The sequence below is a fragment of the Lissotriton helveticus genome, chromosome 6 (assembly GCF_964261635.1).
Source record: "Lissotriton helveticus chromosome 6, aLisHel1.1, whole genome shotgun sequence".
Lineage (NCBI taxonomy): Eukaryota > Metazoa > Chordata > Amphibia > Caudata > Salamandridae > Lissotriton > Lissotriton helveticus.
The window spans coordinates 596,910,997-596,929,333 of NC_136067.1; the positions used below are offsets into that span (position 1 = coordinate 596,910,997).

General features: G+C 45.2%; 1 protein-coding gene across 1 annotated transcript in view; it reads left to right on the forward strand.

Annotated features, from left to right (window-relative positions):
• KCNQ5 (potassium voltage-gated channel subfamily Q member 5) overlaps window positions 1-18,337 on the forward strand; it is a 1,025,261-nt gene that overhangs the window by 595,513 nt on the left and 411,411 nt on the right. Inside the window, exon 6 of the mRNA XM_078647596.1 lies at window positions 15,569-15,679. Within this exon, the coding sequence (XP_078503722.1) occupies window positions 15,569-15,679 (111 nt within the window). The remainder of the gene's footprint in view (window positions 1-15,568; window positions 15,680-18,337) is intronic.

Here is an 18,337-nt window from a genome sequence, read left to right on the forward strand (position 1 = left end):
ACTAATAAAACATTCACCCCCAGTCATAGATCTAGGTTAAATTATTTGTATTTCTGCATGCCAGAAAAACAGTTTAGACCCAGCCATATGCAAATCAGTCTTGACCCTACTCCCCATGGGAACAGTACAGCCTGAACTGCCAGGCCAAGTCCTCCCTAGACCAGAAACAAGTATCCAGATCTCTTAACTAGGGGAGAATGTTTGATTCATTCAGCATTCCAACCATCATTTGTTGCGCAGCACTTTTCCCCCTAATTGTGATGGGTATGCCCAGATGTGGGTCCCTTGCTAGCTGTACCACTGGATTCAAGCTAGTTTGGCTGATGAGGGATGATATACCCTGAAACTGTTCCCAGGATGCTTGTTTCCGGTCCAGGGAAGACCCTGCTTCGCAGTTTGGGCTAGACGGTTCCCATGAGGGGCAGGGTCAAGAATGATTAGCATATGGCTGGGTTCAAACCGGGGTGGCATAGTGAGCAAAGAATATATCGATTTAACCCAGGTCTCTTGATTGGGGGAGTATATTTGATTCATTCAGCATTCCATCCATCATTTGGTGCTCCAAAAGATGTATTTGTAAATTGTGAGTTCAGAGACTCTAAACTCCATCTATCTGCTCCCAATGGGAAAGTACACTTAAAAGATATTTCAGAGCAATCCCCATGTTATCCCATGAGAGAGATAGTCCTTGCAATAGTAAAAAACGAAATTAGCAGTATTTCACTATTAGGACATGTAAAACACAACAGTACATGTTCTACCTTTCAGATGTACTGCACCTTGCCCATGGGGCTCCCTTGGGTCTACCTTAGGGGTGACTTACATGTAGTAAACGGGAAGGCTTGGGCCTAACACTTGCCAGGTCGAAATTGCAATTTAAAACTGCACACACAGACACTGAAGTGGCAGGTCTGAGACAGGTTTGCAAGGCAACTCATGTATCTGGGTGACATAATCAGTGCTGCTGGCCCATTAGTATTATTTGATTTACAAGTCCTGAGCACACCTGGTGCACTTTACTAGGGACTTACTGGTAAATCAAATATGCCAGTCATGGATAAACCAATCACTAAAATACAATGTACACAGGCAGCACTTGCACTTCTGCAATGAACAACTGTGGTAAAGTGCCCGGGGTCATAAAACCAGCAAAAACGAATGCAGAAAAATACACTAGGAAAGCAAAAGTGTGTGGATAACCCTGAAAAAAGGGCCAGGTCTAACAGACCTGACCTCCTGGGCGTGGTTTTCTCCCAACGTTTTGCCTTCCAGCCTCCTGCTTTTGCTGAATTGGTGTTTGCCGGTTTTTGGATACCCAATTGGCGTATTTAATTTACTTGTACATCCCTAGTAAAGTAGTACTACATATACCCAGAGCCTGTAAATCAATTTATATTAATGGACCTGCAGCATGCACTCATTGTGCAGCCCACTTAAGTTAACTTTTCTCCGGCCTGACATTGCAGCCTGTGTGTGCAGTTTTAACTGCCATTTCGACCTGACAAGATAAACTTTTTGCCAGGCCGAAACCTTCCTTTTTTATTCATATAAAACACCCTTAGGGTAGGCCCTAAACATCCCAGAGGGCAGGGTGCAGTGTATTTAAAAAGTTGGTCATGTGCTTTTAAGTTTTACATGTCCTGGTAGTGAAAAACTCTTAATGTGTTTTTCACTACTGCAAGACCTAGCTCACCCATTGAATACCATTGGGTTACCTTATTACATTTAATAAATGATAACTTTCAATTGGTAATAATTGGAAATGTCGAGTTTGGTGTCTAAAGAATTGTAATTCATCAATCAATCAATCAAACAGGACATATATATTGTGCTGCGAACCTGCTGCTTATGGATCTTGAGTTCCTTCCTGAATTCCAAAAGAGAAAATGAAGTCAGGAGGTGATGGTAGAGGTTGTTCCATGACTTCGCAGCGAGGAAAGAGAAAGAGCATCCTCCACTGTTGCTTCAGCCGATGCGTGGAGTGTGAGCAAGGGAGAGGAAGGTGGAGTGCCTCCCCTCTGCCTAACCTCCTTTAATGGTAAAGTCAAATTTTAAGTCACAATTCTGAAAATGTCACTTGTAGAAAGTTAGATTATACAAAAAGTGATGGATGGAATGCTTGAACTAATCTTGAAGGAACAATTACAGTACTGAACCTGTTAACCCAGGTGAGACCGGGTAAAGTTTGTAACAAACCAACAGTGTCCCAGCTGGAAATCATTTGAACAGGGTAATTAAAATAGTAGTGTACATCACAAAAGGCGGCAGCAAATTGAAGGGAAACCACAACGGGAAAGGTAAAGCGAACCAATTATTATTTGTAGGTAGTTGTTACAGCACTACAGTACAATTCATACAGTGACCATACCACACAAGTGAGCACCAAGCGTACTAGTGGTAGTGAATGGCACAGTAACACTGGGGTGAAAAATTACAGCGTGAAAGGTGAAAGATTAAGAACAAATACACTACTATTTTAATTGCCCTGTTCACATGATTTCCAGCTGAGACATTGTTGTTGAATTAATCTTGGCCACTGTTAATTACTCAGACCGCATTCCAGTCCATCGTAATTTTACACACCATACCACCTCGGTTTGTACCCAGCTATATGCAAATCAGTCTTGACCGTGCTCCAATGGGAACAGTCCAGCGCTGACTGCCAAGCCAGGTCCTCCTTGATGCAGAACACAAGAAACTCAGGACTGTTTGCGTCCTTGTTAAAGTTTTATCAGCTGGATATAGCTTTGTTCCAGTGATACTGTGTGCACGGGACCAATGTCTGGGCAGGGAGGACCTGGTGTGGAAGTTTGGGCTGGACTGTTCCCATGAGGAGCACCTCAAGACTGATTTGAATATGGCAGGTTTAAAGCTAATGTGGTAAGGTGGCCAATAAACGTTGTATTGGGATTAGGCCCGAGCTGTTGCCAGTGGCTGAGATTAATTCAAGCCCTTTATCCATCACTTTTCAAAATGTGCCAATTTTTGTTCTAACCATTTGGTCTTGCAGCCTGTATCCTGGGTCAAATGTCTAGGTGTAGCTGACAGCTGGTGTTTGTCTATTACTTCCAGTCAGTGAGACAAAGGGGGAATAGGTGTTGCCAGGATTGACCATCTCTGATTTGATAGGATAGGGGGCAGAGCTGTCATCTACCACACTTGCACATCGCAAAGACTTTGCCAACCTCTCCTAGGGCTACATTTACGAGACTCACCAAGGGCCTCATTTGTGAGAGGCTTGCATCACGCCTGCACCACACAACATGGTACATGTGTGATGCAAAGTGGCTTAAAAAATCTGCAGTAATGCAGTGCGGTTCAAATTACTGTGTTGTGTTACTCTGGCCTGGGTAGGCATTCCATGGGCTGTGCATGGGTGTTCCCACTCAACTCCCATGGATTTTGACGCATTCTCAGATTTACAAGAACATGTAAACCTGGAGATGCGACAAAAGCTTACACCTTTCCTGGGGAAGCGTAACATTGAGAAATATCTATATTTCTCCTCGTTCTTCCTATTTCCATGTGTGCTGGATTATGCAGCAGAACAAATAGAAAAAGGAATATGCCTTCCAGGATTGGCTTTGTGCAGGAAGGTTCCTCTTCCTGCACAAAACCAATCCTGCAAGCAACACGGGCACCCTTGCACTATGGTGCAAGTGTGTCTGCATTAGTGGTGGGCTGCCAAAAAGGCACCAGCGCAAGGGAAAGGACAGGAATGCACTGTATTACCTTAAATACAGGACATTCCTGCCCTTTCTCTGTCACACGGCTCAGCAGGGTGACTTGCTGCACTGTCCTGCATGACTTCCTCATAAATGAGGCCAATGTGTTTAACACCAGTCTATTGTGACCACAGGCACGTTGGAGAAATTCCAGGCACCTCTGGGTTTATAACCCTCTAGAAACTTCTCCTACTTCAAAGCTCGCACCAAGGATACATGGTGGACCCTCAGACCCAACTCAGTGCACCTCTGGACCTGTGCAAGACTCAAAAGGACTGCTATGCTGCTCTGCTACAAGAAGGACTCCTACTCTGCTGCCCTGCTACTCCTCTACCCTGCTTCCTGAGTAAGTAGGACTGAACCTGCATCTTGAACCCAGGACCACCAGAGTGACTCCAAGGGCTAGTTGGCTAGCCTCCTGATAAGAGAACCATGGGCAGAAGAGGCTCCAACTCTCTTGAACCCTAGACTTGGACTTTGCCTGCTGTGAGGTCCAACCCCCCAAGTAATGCCCCTCCAGGCCTGGACACTCAAAATCAGAGATAAAGGTGCCTTGCCAGCTCAGCAGTGATCTTCGCCAAATCCAGTGCAAAGTGACGTGAAGCCCCACAAAGTTTTGTCGTTCAGTTAAATGCTTTTTTGGAACCAACACAGAGTGATGTGGAGTCTTGCAGTCTCACCACACAGCTGCCAGCCTGAATGGAATTGACGCCAAGCAGCGCTAAGCCTCACCAAGCCTCGATACTCACTTGTGAGCTTCATTAGAAATAGCCTGACTCTGTTCAAAGTTTCGCAAAGCCTTGCAGCACAGTTTAATCTGCACTGATGCACTGCGATGCAGGATCTTGCATTGTGGTCCTCGCAGCCCCTCGGAACCAATGCTGGACGAGGGAAGCCTTGCAAAGCAACACCATGCAGTCCGCACACCAAGGACATAAGGTACTTTGTTAAGTGGGCCTAACTGAGTCCCTGGAGCCGACCCACACTCCATCATAGTAGGCCTGAACTTGTAACTTTGTCCCAGTCCGGTGCAATCAGAAAATCACTGTTGACAATTTGTGTTTGTATCCACTATTTCCACTTAAATCTTTAATTCTACGGTTCTGCTAATTGAATTTTTGTTGTTTTGGTCTCAATTCATTTATTACATTTTACTCTATTTTTCTAAATTCGTGTGGGATTTGTCTTGTGTAGTCTTTTCACTTTGGTTTTGCTTGAAGTGCTTCATAAATACTTTACCCATTGTCTATTTCATTGTGTGTTTCACCCTGTCAAGAATTATGGTTGCTGATTAAGTAGGATTTCATATGCCTGAACCAGTGACCCAATTTCCTACAAAAAGTGCATGCACTCTACATCCCAAGAGTGGAATCAGCCTCCGACCTCATTGGCTTACTTCAAGCCAACTGCATCATGGCTCTCACTTGTGCGTTTCCTCCTTGTGTTTCGGCAACCGCCATTCCCGCAGGCAGTGCTCTATTTCTGAGTGCATCAACAACTGCACCCCCAGTCGCACCATCTGGCATAGAAAACATGTCCAACAGATATTCATCCCTTGTGTCCTAACTCTCCTTTTCCTTTTCTTGTGATTCAATGGGTGAATAGATATGGAGGAGTTGAGGTGAGGCAGTAAGAGTACAACACCCTAACTCTGTCCCTAAGATGGCTAATTTGGTATTTCAATTTCTCCTGGGCATCTCTCATATTCTGGACTTGGCAGTCATGTTTACATTGTGTGCCTTTTCACGCCACTGTATGGAAGAGGGGCCATTGTTCAGCATCTATCTATTTTTGGTATCCTTCAGTTTTGTCTTTAAGTGAGCATATCTTTCTATATCGAAAGCACCATGTTCAAGAAAGGACTTATTTTCATCTTTATTAGTGATTCACACCCACTCTCGTAGATATTTGCATGTGTGTTTACCATATTGACTGTATATAGTATCAGGAGGAGATCCTTTTGATGGGGGTTTGCTACTTTTTATTTGCCGAGCCCCCTTCAGTGTTTCTTGTAGTTCACTCACACACAGGTAACAGGAGAAAGGGTCTGCATGACTTGCACCTGCAGCTCAATCCATGGATGGAGGTAGATAAGGAAATAGAAAATGGGATAGAGATTCCTTAATTTATGTTTTTTCTAACTGGTCTTGTCAAAGTGCAGGGGGTAATGCTGTGCTCGCACACCCTATGATCTCCTCCTGTTCGAGGAACCTTCAGGAAACACCTGGCAGGGCTAGTCTAGGGCTATGGATGGCTAGATCAGAGGGTCTCTTTCTCTCACAGAATTCCTCCTTCAGGGGTCTATGCTTTGGACCCCAGTACTCCTGCCTACCTTCCCCAATATCACACTGTTTCTAGAGCCCATTCACTAAACATCATGAATTCACATTTGCACTCACTTCTGTTTTCTGGACACAATCCAATCCTACCTACTCAACCAATTTCTTTTTATATTTATCATTGTCGCCTACTTGGATGACATTTTTACACACCTTATTAACTATACTTTCCAGGGGAGAGGGGCAGCACTTATCCTGCTCGGTCTCTCAGTAGCCTTTGATACTGTCAATCACAGGTTGTTGCTGTACCGACTAGCAAAAATTGGGATCACGGGTTTAGCCTTAGCGTTACTGAAATCCTTCCTCCTGAGTCGTGAGCAGTCAGTCCATTTGGGAAATGTTAACTCTTTTTCTCTTCCAAGCAGGGTCCCACAGAAATCCTCGCTCAGTCCAACACTCCTTAATATTTAAGTCACCCTATTGGCTGACCTAATAAAAACCTTTGGTCTTTCCCTGACCTCTTACACAAAATCATCATCTTCCTGGCTAATGGTAACAAAGGCATAGGGTGCAGGTTCTGTGACTGTATGCAGGCAGTTAACTCTTGGATGGATAAGAATTGCCTAAAGCTTAATTCAGGAAAGACTGAAGTCTTATTGTTTGGAGCTCAAACCTCAATTTGGACCGGACCTGCTGGACTCAGAAAATGGGCTCCCTACTGTCATCTGCTAGGAAGACTTGTAACCTGGGAGTTGTGATGGATGGTAAAATTACCTGTACACACCATGTTAATGCAGTGACCTCCTGGCCCTTTTTCACTCTGAGGACTCTAAAAAAGATTCTACCTTGTCACATCTCTGTTTATGGCAAAGTTGGACTACTGTAATTGTTTCCTTCTTTCTGTATACCAATACATACTGAACAAATTGTAAACTCTGCAAAATGCAGCTACCAGACTCCTTTTTTAGATTCCTAAACACCATTTGGTGGCCAAATATACAACAAAAGCTGCATGGTCTTCCTATAAGACAATGCATTACCTTTAAGACACTCTGTATCACCTACAAAGCTCTTCATGGTAGTGGCCTAGTTTTCCTACAACACAGTTTCAATTGGTACACCACAGGCAGGATCCTACGCTTGGCCATGGCTAAATTTGCAGTGGTCCCTAGGTTCAAGTGAGCAGCTTGGGGAGGCAACAGCCTTGTGCTGGAGCCACAAAAGCTTGAAACATGCACCCAGTGCACATCAAGGAGGCACCCAAACTCTTAGCTTTCAGGAAAACTATCAAAACTTGGCTATTAAGCATTCTGTAGCTTCTTGGGTTCATTGTTTCTCTGCCTGTCATTAAAGCTAGTGCCAAGACACCTTTGGATAATCAAGTGCTTTAAAAAACCATTTACCATAACATAGCATGACCAGCGTTGGAACATCAGAACACCTTGCCAATCCTTCCTGTGCTGGCACATAGAGGACCAGTTACATGAGAGCCTGCAGCATACACACAAAAGTAATACAAAGGGCCAGGGGTTAGCAGGTCTTGTTAAATTTCTTAACTGAAGGCAACTTTTATTCATTTTCCTACTCTCATGGCACAGCAGTACAGCAGTTCTCAGTGAATGCAAGCACCTTTGCAGAGGTAGCAAGCAATAGCCCAGGTGTCACAACTGTGATTTCTAACAATCCCCAGATGACATTAACCACAAAAAGGGTAGTTGTTTCTTCTAAATTCCCACACTTCTCCAGGAAGGCAGGGGTGACATCTCCATAGGGGGGGCTGATCTCCTCCCCCTCGCCCCCCCCCCCACATTCAAGTCTTACTTGCCTATCATTGCCTATATATTACACCTTTTGCATGAAATCAAACTGTCTCACTAATCATTTGTTTATGTGTAAAAGTTTCAAAATCACCTTGCACCAGAAGAGGACTCCCATGGGCTGTATTGTGTGTGTGTGTGTCAGACGCGGGCTGTTACTGCCCATCCTTACACAAATGCAATACATATCTGACATGCTGCACTAGCATCACGCAGTGCAGCTTGTCAGATAACAGTGATTGGGTGATGCACCCCTGTGCCCATCAAAAGCTGTGAAAACGGAAAAAAGACAGCCTCATGTCCCATCTGAGCTTCTAACTGGGCATAAAAGTGTGAGCCTTGCACCTTTTTTGGGAATCGGCATGCAGAGTAAGCTGTGTGTCGTAGTGCATATGAGGGAGAGCATGCTTGTGTTGTTTATGTCCATCTACGAGCACATGCCAGACAGTGTGTATGTGAGCGTGGTTAAAAGTGTTTGTATGTTAGATTGTTCACAATTCTCCAAAAAAGTAGCAAACAATAGGTGTGGGCAAGCAAATAAATAAACTGGAAGCTCCGATGCGAGCCTTAAATGATTTTGAGTCCCGGCTGCTGTTTTTTTGCTTCAGACTGGCTCCCATGATGCCTCAGGGCTTCTGTCAGTGGCAGCTGAAGGCAAATTCTAGATCTGACAACCAGTTTGAACTGTCATTGGTGAACTAAAAGGCAAATGTGTTGTGATGCACACCCTATATGTCAAAAGACCCACAAATGATGTGCAGAATGTGGAACAAATCAAACATTCCACCCTAGTCAAGAGATCTGGGTGAAATCAATCTTTCTTTTGCTCATCATGGCACCCCAGTTTAGACACAGCCATATGCAAATCAGCCTTGACCCTGCTCCTCATGGGAACAGTTCAGCCCGAACTGCTAAGACAGGTTCTCCCCGGACCAGAAACAAACATCCTGGGACCAGTTTCGGGGTATCACACTCATCAGCCAGGCTAGCTTGAATCCAGTGACACAGTGAGCCCGGGACCCAAGTCTGGGCATACCCAGCGCACTTAGGACGAGATATCAAAAGACACACAAATGATGGACAGAATGTGGTACAAATCAAACATTCACTCCCAGTCATGAGATCAGGTATAAATCGATCATTCTTTTGCTTACCATAACACCCCAGTTTAGACACAGCCATATGCAAATCAGCCTTGACCCTCCTCCTCATTGGAACAGTCCAGCCCGAACTGCCAAGCCAGGTACCCGGATGCTTGTTTCTGGTCCAGGGAGAACCCGGCTTGGCAGTTCGGGCTAGACTATTCCCATGAGGAGCAGGGTCAAGACTGATTTGCATATGGCTGGGTCCAAACTGGGGTGACATAGAGAGCAAAAGAACTCTGGATTTAACCAGATCTCTTGACTGGGGAGAATGTTTGATTTATTCAGCATTCGGTTAATCAATTGTTGCTTCAGCACACCCTATATGTGGTCTAGTTGTATTATACATGGAAAAAACATTATATTACATTAAATCAAACGCAAGAGAGTGCACATATTTAAAGGTGTTCTCATATGTGAAAGAAAAGGAGGCTCATTGAAATAAAATATATTCCTACAATCCTTACAGCTTGATCACTCTGGGAAGTCAGAATTACATGATAAATAAGCTTTATAGCATTGTTTTTCATTTTTAAAACCTTTCACAATATTAAATGGGGATCCTTTACTACTATTTAATGCTTAGCTGTTGGCTCTGTCAGCCTTAGGGTTGTCTTCCCCTCAACTCTTTGCCTTCATACTCCATTTTTTCTGATCTCGTTTTGCTGGTATTAGTACTCTGCGCACTTTATCATTGCTAACCAGTGCTAAAGTGCTTGTGCTCTCTCCTCTAAACTTGGTAATATTGGCTTATCCACCATTGGCATATTTAATTTACTTCTAAGTCACTAGTAAAGTGGTGCTACATGTACCCAAGGCCTGTAAATGCTACTAGCTAGTGGGCCTGCAGCACTGGCTGTGCTACCCACTTACATAGCCGTTCTCATATCTCAGGTCTGCCTTTGTAGAGCCCATAGGTGCAGTTTTAAACTGTCACCATGACCTGGCAAAATAAAGATTTTTGCCTGGCCTAATCTTCCTTTTTGATACATATGTCAGTCCTAGGATAGGACCTGGACAGCCCAGAGGGCAGGGTGCAATTTATTTAAAAGGTATGACGTGTACTTTTAAGTTTTACATGCCCTGGAAGTGAAAAACTCTTACATTAGTTTTTTGTTTTTGCAAGGCCCATCTCTCCAATAGGATAACATTGGAGACGCCTTATTACATTTTATAAGTGTAATTCCCAAATGGGAAGAGATAAACAGTTCATGTTTGGTGTCTCTGGAATCACAATGTAAAATCCTACCTTATGGTCGATTTTAAATTACAATTGTGAAAATGCAACTTTTAGAAAGTTAAAAAACAAAATAGTTGGTGGTTGTGTTTCTTTCTGGTTTTTTTTTTTACTTTTGACACAAGAATAATTCTATTTAATAGACATGACCTGTAAATCAAGCCACTGGATTCAAGCTAGCCTGGCTGATGACGTCCAGGGAAGACATGGCTTGGCAGTTCGGGCTGGACTGTTCCCATGAGGCACAGGGTTAGACTGATTTGCATATGGCTAGGGGTGGTAGAGTGAGCTAAAGAATGATGCTGGATTAAACCCAGATCAGTTGACTGGGGTTGAGTGCTTGCAATGTTCAACATTTCGTCCGTCATCCCCTTTGGTTTTGTGATGTAAGCAGATAGGCAAAGATATGAGGTAGACATGGCTGACACACCAAGGGAAAGACACGTGGGACTGAACATGATGGGAAAGAAGTGATGGGTGGGTTGCGATGGCAGAGGTAGGGCTTTAAGTGGAATTAAAAAACTAGGGGGTCTCACGAAGGGACGTGGCCAATGTAATTAAGGGCTTGGCTTAAAACACATAATTTGAAAATCTGTGTTTAGCATAGTGTGCCACCTGACTTGTATTTTGCTGTTTCTGTCATTGCATCCAGATATGATACAAGTAACATACATCATACCTACAACAAGTCAGGGCTATTGGCTTTGTCAATGATTGTTAATTGTATAAGATAAATAAGCAGCAAGGATGGCTTGTAGATAATATTTGTTGGATGTGGCCCTTTTGGCAGGTTCACCCCGAAACTTTTTGCGTTCTCCTAGCCTTTTTCTGTAACCTAGAGTTGGTGATTTTAGGCCTCTGCGCACTTTAGCACTGTGGTCCAGTGTAAAGTGTGTGCGCTCTCTGTGTATGTGTAGTGAGACTGGCCTGCCCTCCCATAGGAATGCATGGGGGATATGTGTGTCCCTGGTAGGTCCTGGTATGAGAGGAGTGCAGGGGCAAGTTTAGTATGTGCGAACTCGTGAGAATAAATGCTGTGCAATGGTGTGTGCAGATTTATTGTGACTAGTGGAGAAGTGCCATTTTTAGAGGTTGGCATTTCTGTGTGCAGTGTGTCTGCCTGCCTGATGTGAATTGCATATCTGGCTTGTGATTGACAGGTGCTGGCTGGTGTGGTTGGCTCCAGGAGCAAGGATGGGTCTGCCCAGTGGTGAAATGGGAGATCTGCATGTAGATGGGAGGGAGGAGTTGCACTTGGGACCTGAATAGGGCTGTGCCTATCCTCCACAATGCTTGCTCCACCTCCTATAGAGGTCTGATGGCCCTGGCCTGTCCTGTGAATAGGAGAGAGTAGCTGAGCAAAACAAAGTGCTCAGGAGCTCCCCATAACCAGTTGTAGCTGGTTCTCCCATTTCCTGCACCTTGTACACAAAGGAAAACATGTAAAATGTTCTGCTTTGGATCCTGACCCTGCGGGTCGTGCTGCTGCTGGGGCCCAGGGGGGGCTGCCATGAGGGCTTGCCTCCCTGGGCCCTGCCTTGCCCCTGCACCTGGAAGACCTGTTTAGGACCCTGTTACTTGGCTTCTTATTCCAGGACCTAAAAAAGATGTTGGCTGCATTTATAGCGGCCTGGGAGCGCTGAAATTGGGCCCCTGAAGGAGCACTGGAGCTCTGCAGCATGCCGCTGCCTATTGTCTGAGGGAATCCCCCTCTTAGGGATTCCCCCGCATTTTGCTTTATGGATTAGCAGGAGCCCACCCCGCTGGTATAGTTTTCATTATGAGGAATTCCCCAGATTGCTGTTGTGTGCTTTAGCTGGTGCCTACCCCGCAGTATTGCCCCATTCTTGAGTTATTCTTAGCGGGTGCCCACCCCGCTACAAAGAGAGATCTCCGCCGCGGCCCCGGGCGAAAAGCGGAAGACAGGCATGTCCACCTGACTCGGGGCAGAGCTAACCCTGGAAGCGGAAGTGCAGCCAGACGCAAGGGGGAAGTGTGAGCCTGCCCCGCAGGGCTCCCGTATGCCGGTGGGAGGCCTGCGCCATGCACGGGAGAAGTGCTGACCATGTCCCGGGTCCCAGAAGGGGGCCCGGTTGAGGAGGTGAGGCCGGTCTGCGGGGCTCTTGTGATGGAGAGAGAGCCCCATGTTGTGAGGGCACAAGGGGAGCCCCAGGTCCCAGGAGGGGGCCCGGGTGAAGAAAAGGCTGCCCCCACCATGCACCTGGAGTGAGAGAGTCCCCGAGGAGCGGGGTCTCCCCAGTGCATACAGCGAGGGAGACACCGTGAGTTCCCCCAGCGCAGAAGAGGAGCGCCTCCAGACCCATCCGGTAAGAGGGTGCTCGAGGGGGTTGGTTCCCTTTTTAGTTGCTTTCTGAGCGGACCCGCCATTGCTGGCTGCTCCAACGTGTGGTCCTCACTACTTTCCGAGCCTAGGTGGCTCCAACGATTATGGGGCATGTGTTTGTGGACAGAGCCTACGTGGCTCCAATGTTTGGAATAGATATTTTCTTGGAGCCTGTGCGCAGCTCCAACAACGTGGGCATATTTGTTTGAAGGGCCCCAGTGGGGGTCCCAAGGGCCAGTGGGCCCATGCTTTCCCCCAGGTTGGCCATATTCAAAGCTGCCCCACCTGACAGTGGGCAGGTGCACTGTTCTTGGGGGTACGTTCTGTGTTGCGCCATGTTCTCAAGCTACCCTGCGAGAGCACAGGACGCCACAGCGTTTTGGGGGCAATCTTGCCTAAAGAAACCCAGCGTGCTGAGGAGGCCCAGATGTGCCGTGGCCCCTTCATGATGTTCATTTCCAGCTGTCCAGCAAGTAGTGGGCAGCTGCACCGTTTAGGCCATTGGTTTCTTTCGGGGATATGGAGTGTAAGTTAGGAGTGAAATGCACTCCTTTGCCCATCCCTACACAGCTGTGCAGCACTTAGTGCATTTGCAGCGCCCCCTGACATTCTGGACACAGGGCATTTGAGCCCCCTTTCTGAGATGGCCAATTGGCCAGGGGGATTGTTAGATTTGTAGGGCGCCAGGCCCTAATGCGATGTGGTGCTAGGAAATGTAACGCATTTAGTATGTTTTACGCACCCTGTTTGATACCTCTAAATATGGTTTATGATTATGAGGTTGTTTTGCATATCATGTGTTTATGCTAGTGAGATTATGTTTCACTGTGTGAGGTACGCCCTTAATGTGAGTTATACTTAGGAGGTATGGGTCTAATGTGTTTAGACTTGTGAGAGATTGCATAATGTGTTTATGCTGGTGAGGTTGGCGCAGAATGTAATTCGCGCTTGATGTGATACTGTGCATAATGCAGTTTATGTTACAGGCTGATGCTGAGTATAGTGTCTACCAGTGGTTACCGGTTGTACGTTTATGATCTGTTTTACTTTTACTAAGTTCGCTTTGTGGTGGTTCTGACAGTGGTCCATGTGGCCCTGTCATGTGTATATAATCCCTTGTGAATATTGCCCATGCCAGTTGGCACAGTGTATGTTATGTGTTTACTATTCTAATGTGTTATGAGAATACAAAGGCTATTTTTTATATAACCTTGTGTGGAGTTCCTTTTGTAGTGTGCCTGGGATGTTGTTGCTGTGTGTGTGCGCAAATGCTTTACACATTGCCTCCGGGATAAGCCTGACTGCTCGTGCCAAGCTACCAAGGGGGTGAGCAGGGGTTATCTTATGGGTGTAACTCCCTTGCCCTGACTAGAGTGGTGGTTTCTGCCTGGCTTTGGCGCCAGCCTTAGCCAACCAGAAATCCCGTTTCTAACAATATTGAAAAAGCTTTCACTTAAATGTTACTTCTGAGTTTCAAAAAGAGAAGGGAAATCCAGAGAGAAAATGACTCTCTTTAACATAGTTCCCTTCCCCTACAACGCTCACCTGGCATGACGTCATGCCGTAACTTCTCCACTAGTGAGAAGTGAGCAGTGTGAGCAGCGCACATCAATGAGCCTGCTGTCACTGCAGTCCGGAAAAAAAACAGCCAGGGCACAAAATAGAGCCCGATAGAGACCTGTTGCGAGGCCCCCTTTAAAAAACTGCGGTGCTCAGCACTTAAAGCACTGGGTAGAGGCTTGATGAAAGAAAAGTGATGGAAAGGCATAATGGGGTAGAAGGCATGGGGAAAGTGAAGGATAGAAATGAAGCGAGATATGGGAGAGTCGTAATGGAGGAGAAGTGATGAAAGCAAAAATGGAAGTGATTGAATGAAAGAGACGCAGTGGGAATGATATGGCAAGACATGCGGCAGAAGCAATGGAGAAGTGACTATGAAAGCCATGCCTGTGTGTACCCCAGCACCAGAGGCGCACCTAAAACTAAATTTCGGGGGGCGGGCTACTAAAAATTTCGGTGGGGTGGCTAGTTCTTTAATTCTTCCATTAATAGGGCTGAGTGGAGATGAAGGGGTGAAAAAGCAACAAAGCCTCGTTAACACCTTTATGGTTAATGGTGAACTACTCAGCTGAGGCTGCGATAAGCTCAAAAACTGCCTGTGTGTCCCCGGGAAGGGGGCTGAAGCCTTGGAGCCCTCTGGGCGTTGCGCGCCTGCCCTGCACAGAGTGAAACAGGAGGCAACTAATAGAAACACAATAAAACTCTTAAAGTGAGCTATGTATGGGGTAGACTAAGTTAAGGGTGGGAAGCTGTGGAAGGCCAGAGGTGCACTGGAGAGCAGTGGATGTTCGGTGGGTGAGGAGGAAGACCCTATGCGAGCCAAGAAGTATTGGGATATACAGACATAAGGGAAGGAAGTTCACCGCTGTGTTGCCGGGGTCGTTGTCTGCACTTAACCCTCTGTGCACTATTCCTTTTACATCACTGTGCGGAAAAGAAGCCTAGTCTAGGGTGCACAGAGGCAGAATAAATCCCCTGTCAGCTTGGCTGAAGGAAGAGAACAGCAGTTTGAGGATAGGTTTTGGCAAGAGAGAAGTCTGGCAGAGAAATCCACTGCGGAAATGAGTTTGCATTGATTTTTAGGAACTTGTTTTAATTTGTCAAACGGGAAAAGAGCGAACCTATAAACTGCATGCGAGCTGTACTAGCCTTCTACAAAATAATTTCTACGAAATAACATGTAAAAAGGGAAGAGGTGACTTAACCTCAACTAAGCGGAACTGAAGCGCATCTGTTGTCCACAGTGACCTCTCGGTCCTTGCATCAATCGAGTCTTTGGGTCTCGCCTGTGTAAAAGCGCGACTGAATCTAACCTGCCCTTATATTTATAACAAATTGTTGAATACGAGTTTTTAAAACTTCTAGTAGTTGTTCTAGGTGCACAAAGACTTGTGTCTCATATGAAGCTTGGTAACAGCGTGTTTATTTAGCATGGTAACAGCGTGTTTCTGTGTTTTGTTCTAGATTACGCTGACAACAATTGGTTACGGCGATAAAACGCCGCACACGTGGCTCGGACGGCTCCTGTCTGCGGGATTTGCGTTGCTTGGCATTTCTTTCTTTGCCTTGCCTGCTGTGAGTATATTCACGTGGTTTAGTAAGTAGGAAGTCTAACATTGCTACTCGTTTCCTGCAGGTGTCATACAAAATCAACCTGGATTTTTACTAACAGGCACCAAGAACACTTGGCTTTTGAGTGGAAATGTTTTTTTACTAAAGCTTCGCTTTTAGGCACAGAAGTCGGTGTCTAATACAACTGTCGCACTCACACACTCAACAGTAAAAGCCTGGGTAGCAGTCACACTAAGGGGCATATTATCAAGCAGGGCTTTAAAAAATGTCACTGTTTTAGCGGCACAAAACTGCCGCTAAAGCGGCGATAATGGGCTTGATAATATGGCCTTGTGAATTCCAATAGAAACCCATGTTCTGGTGTTAACATGGGCTTCTATTGGAATTCTCCAGGGCATATTATCAGGCTTATTATCGCCACTTTAGTGGCAGTTTTCTGCCGCTAAAACATCGATAATTTTAATGCCCCATTTGATAATATGCCCCTAGATTCCCTCACACAAAACCGGTGCAGCATCGAGTCCCGTGGTGCAACTTTCCAACCCACATACCACAGGACAGTATGGGAAAGCTTTTAAACACACAGAACCGGTACATTTAAGACAGAAGCAGTTCAAGCTTGTGATTCATTTCTAAAAAAAAAAGTGCTGGGGCCCTCGTCAGGAGGCCACCCCAGTTTGCACCACAAATTGCCCCTGTACTTACACAACTACTAACCATCAACCTGCTACAAGTGTGATAATGCAGACTGTACGAGGCCACCAAAGCTTTAAGAACGGCTTGGGTAGGAAGATGGTAGGTATTAGTTTTTTTTAATGTATATTGAATTTACAAACAACTGCTTTTCTGTTCATCTTTAAATTGCACAAACAGCATCACCACATGGCAGCTGCCATAAGTTCAGGTTCTGGCAATTAAGTGCCAGTGATGTGAGTACTGGAAACCAGCAGCTCAAATTAAGCAGTCATGCAAGCCCTTCGTATGCACACAAACCAGGCACATCGGTACAGGAGCTCTCCATGCCTCTATCAGACAGAATAGATGCATAGAGGCAGAACAGTCCACACGCAAACATCCCTGAAACAGCACAGCCAGCAGCTACTGCCACACACAACCAGTGCATTATAGCCAGCAGCATCTCAACCCTCAAACACACAGAGCAGGTACAGCATGGCACGGGGTTGGGCTGGGACAGAAAACAGGCCCAGGCATCAAAATAAAAATAGTTATTAGTGAATTAGAAAACTAAAAAAGTGGTCCAAGTTGGCAAATTGGGTGTTTTTTTTAACTTGTAAACAAAGGTGTGCTTATTTAGGTGTTTTTCAAGATATGGAAGACTTCATGGATTGGAGCTTTCTGAATGCGGTTTGTTTTAATATCATGAAAACTGTAAAAACCGTCCCACAGAGCATAAAACAGGCACAGAAACAGCCAAAAAACTGGCCTGCACAATGTCCTGCGAGACCAGCCCATTAGACACTGCCTGATTGCCCTATATTCCAGCCTGACCCTAACATGGCAGCTGCACTGGCCTAATAGGCATATATTACAGCACATGCACTAGAAGTTCAAGTTTTACACACACGCACATACGCACACCCACACGCACACACACGCACACACACACACACACACACAAACAGACAGAACAAACCTGTGCCTGACTTATTTACCTGAAGACCTGCATGCACTTCATCTCAGACCTGATACAGGTGATGAGACTGTAGCATCATAATGTTTCTGAGACATTAGTGCTATATATAAATATTGATCTCTAAAAGATGAAAGTATGAGTTGGCCATGCCAAAATTCAAACCTAGGACATGCAGATCACACATTTCAGTGCCAAATACTTTACTCACGGAGCTATCGTATGCTTTTCCCAATGTTACGCATGTTACCACTATATAAAGCCTAAATAAAATATACAACCTTAGAAGCATTCCAGTGACTCTCACTATTTTAGGCATTGTTGTGAGGCAAAGAGGGCCAATAAAAGTGTCCTCTCAGCCCTGTATAACAGATGTCCTGAGCTGGTTAGACTCCTTGGGGTAAATTAGGTGAAACTTCACCATCCATACCTCTTCTTTTCATTCTAATTGAAGTCTAAGTATTGGCAAAAGACTACTTTATACTTACTCTGAGATCCTTCACTATAGTCATTTGGGGCTTTTGTACAGACGTCTCTATGGGTGAAGCACAAAATGAGATTCTACAATTTTGAGTGCTCGCATAATTGGATTGCTTGATTTAATGTAGATTCTTTTGAATTACGTTTCTAGAATGCCTCTTTTAGAAAACGTGCCTTTGCGTTGGTTTAAGTACAGCAAGGGATGTGTCTGGCCTGCTGGAGATGATGGTTTGAGTTCTTTATTACCAATGCCATACAATACCGAATTTAGGGGTTATAGCGGAATATTTAAGATTCTGGATCAAAACTGGTTCTTGTCATTTCATTCATTTATTCAGTGAATAGGTATCTGAACACAGCACATGCTTAGTGCGATTCAAATCTGCCACTGCTCCACTTAAATATTGATATATTTCCATCATTTGGAGCTTGATTCTGAACATTATTCCAAATGCATTCCCTACTGCTGCCATCAAACCAAGCCGCTCGTTTACTGATAATAAACAGGGCAGGCCTCTTGGAACGATATT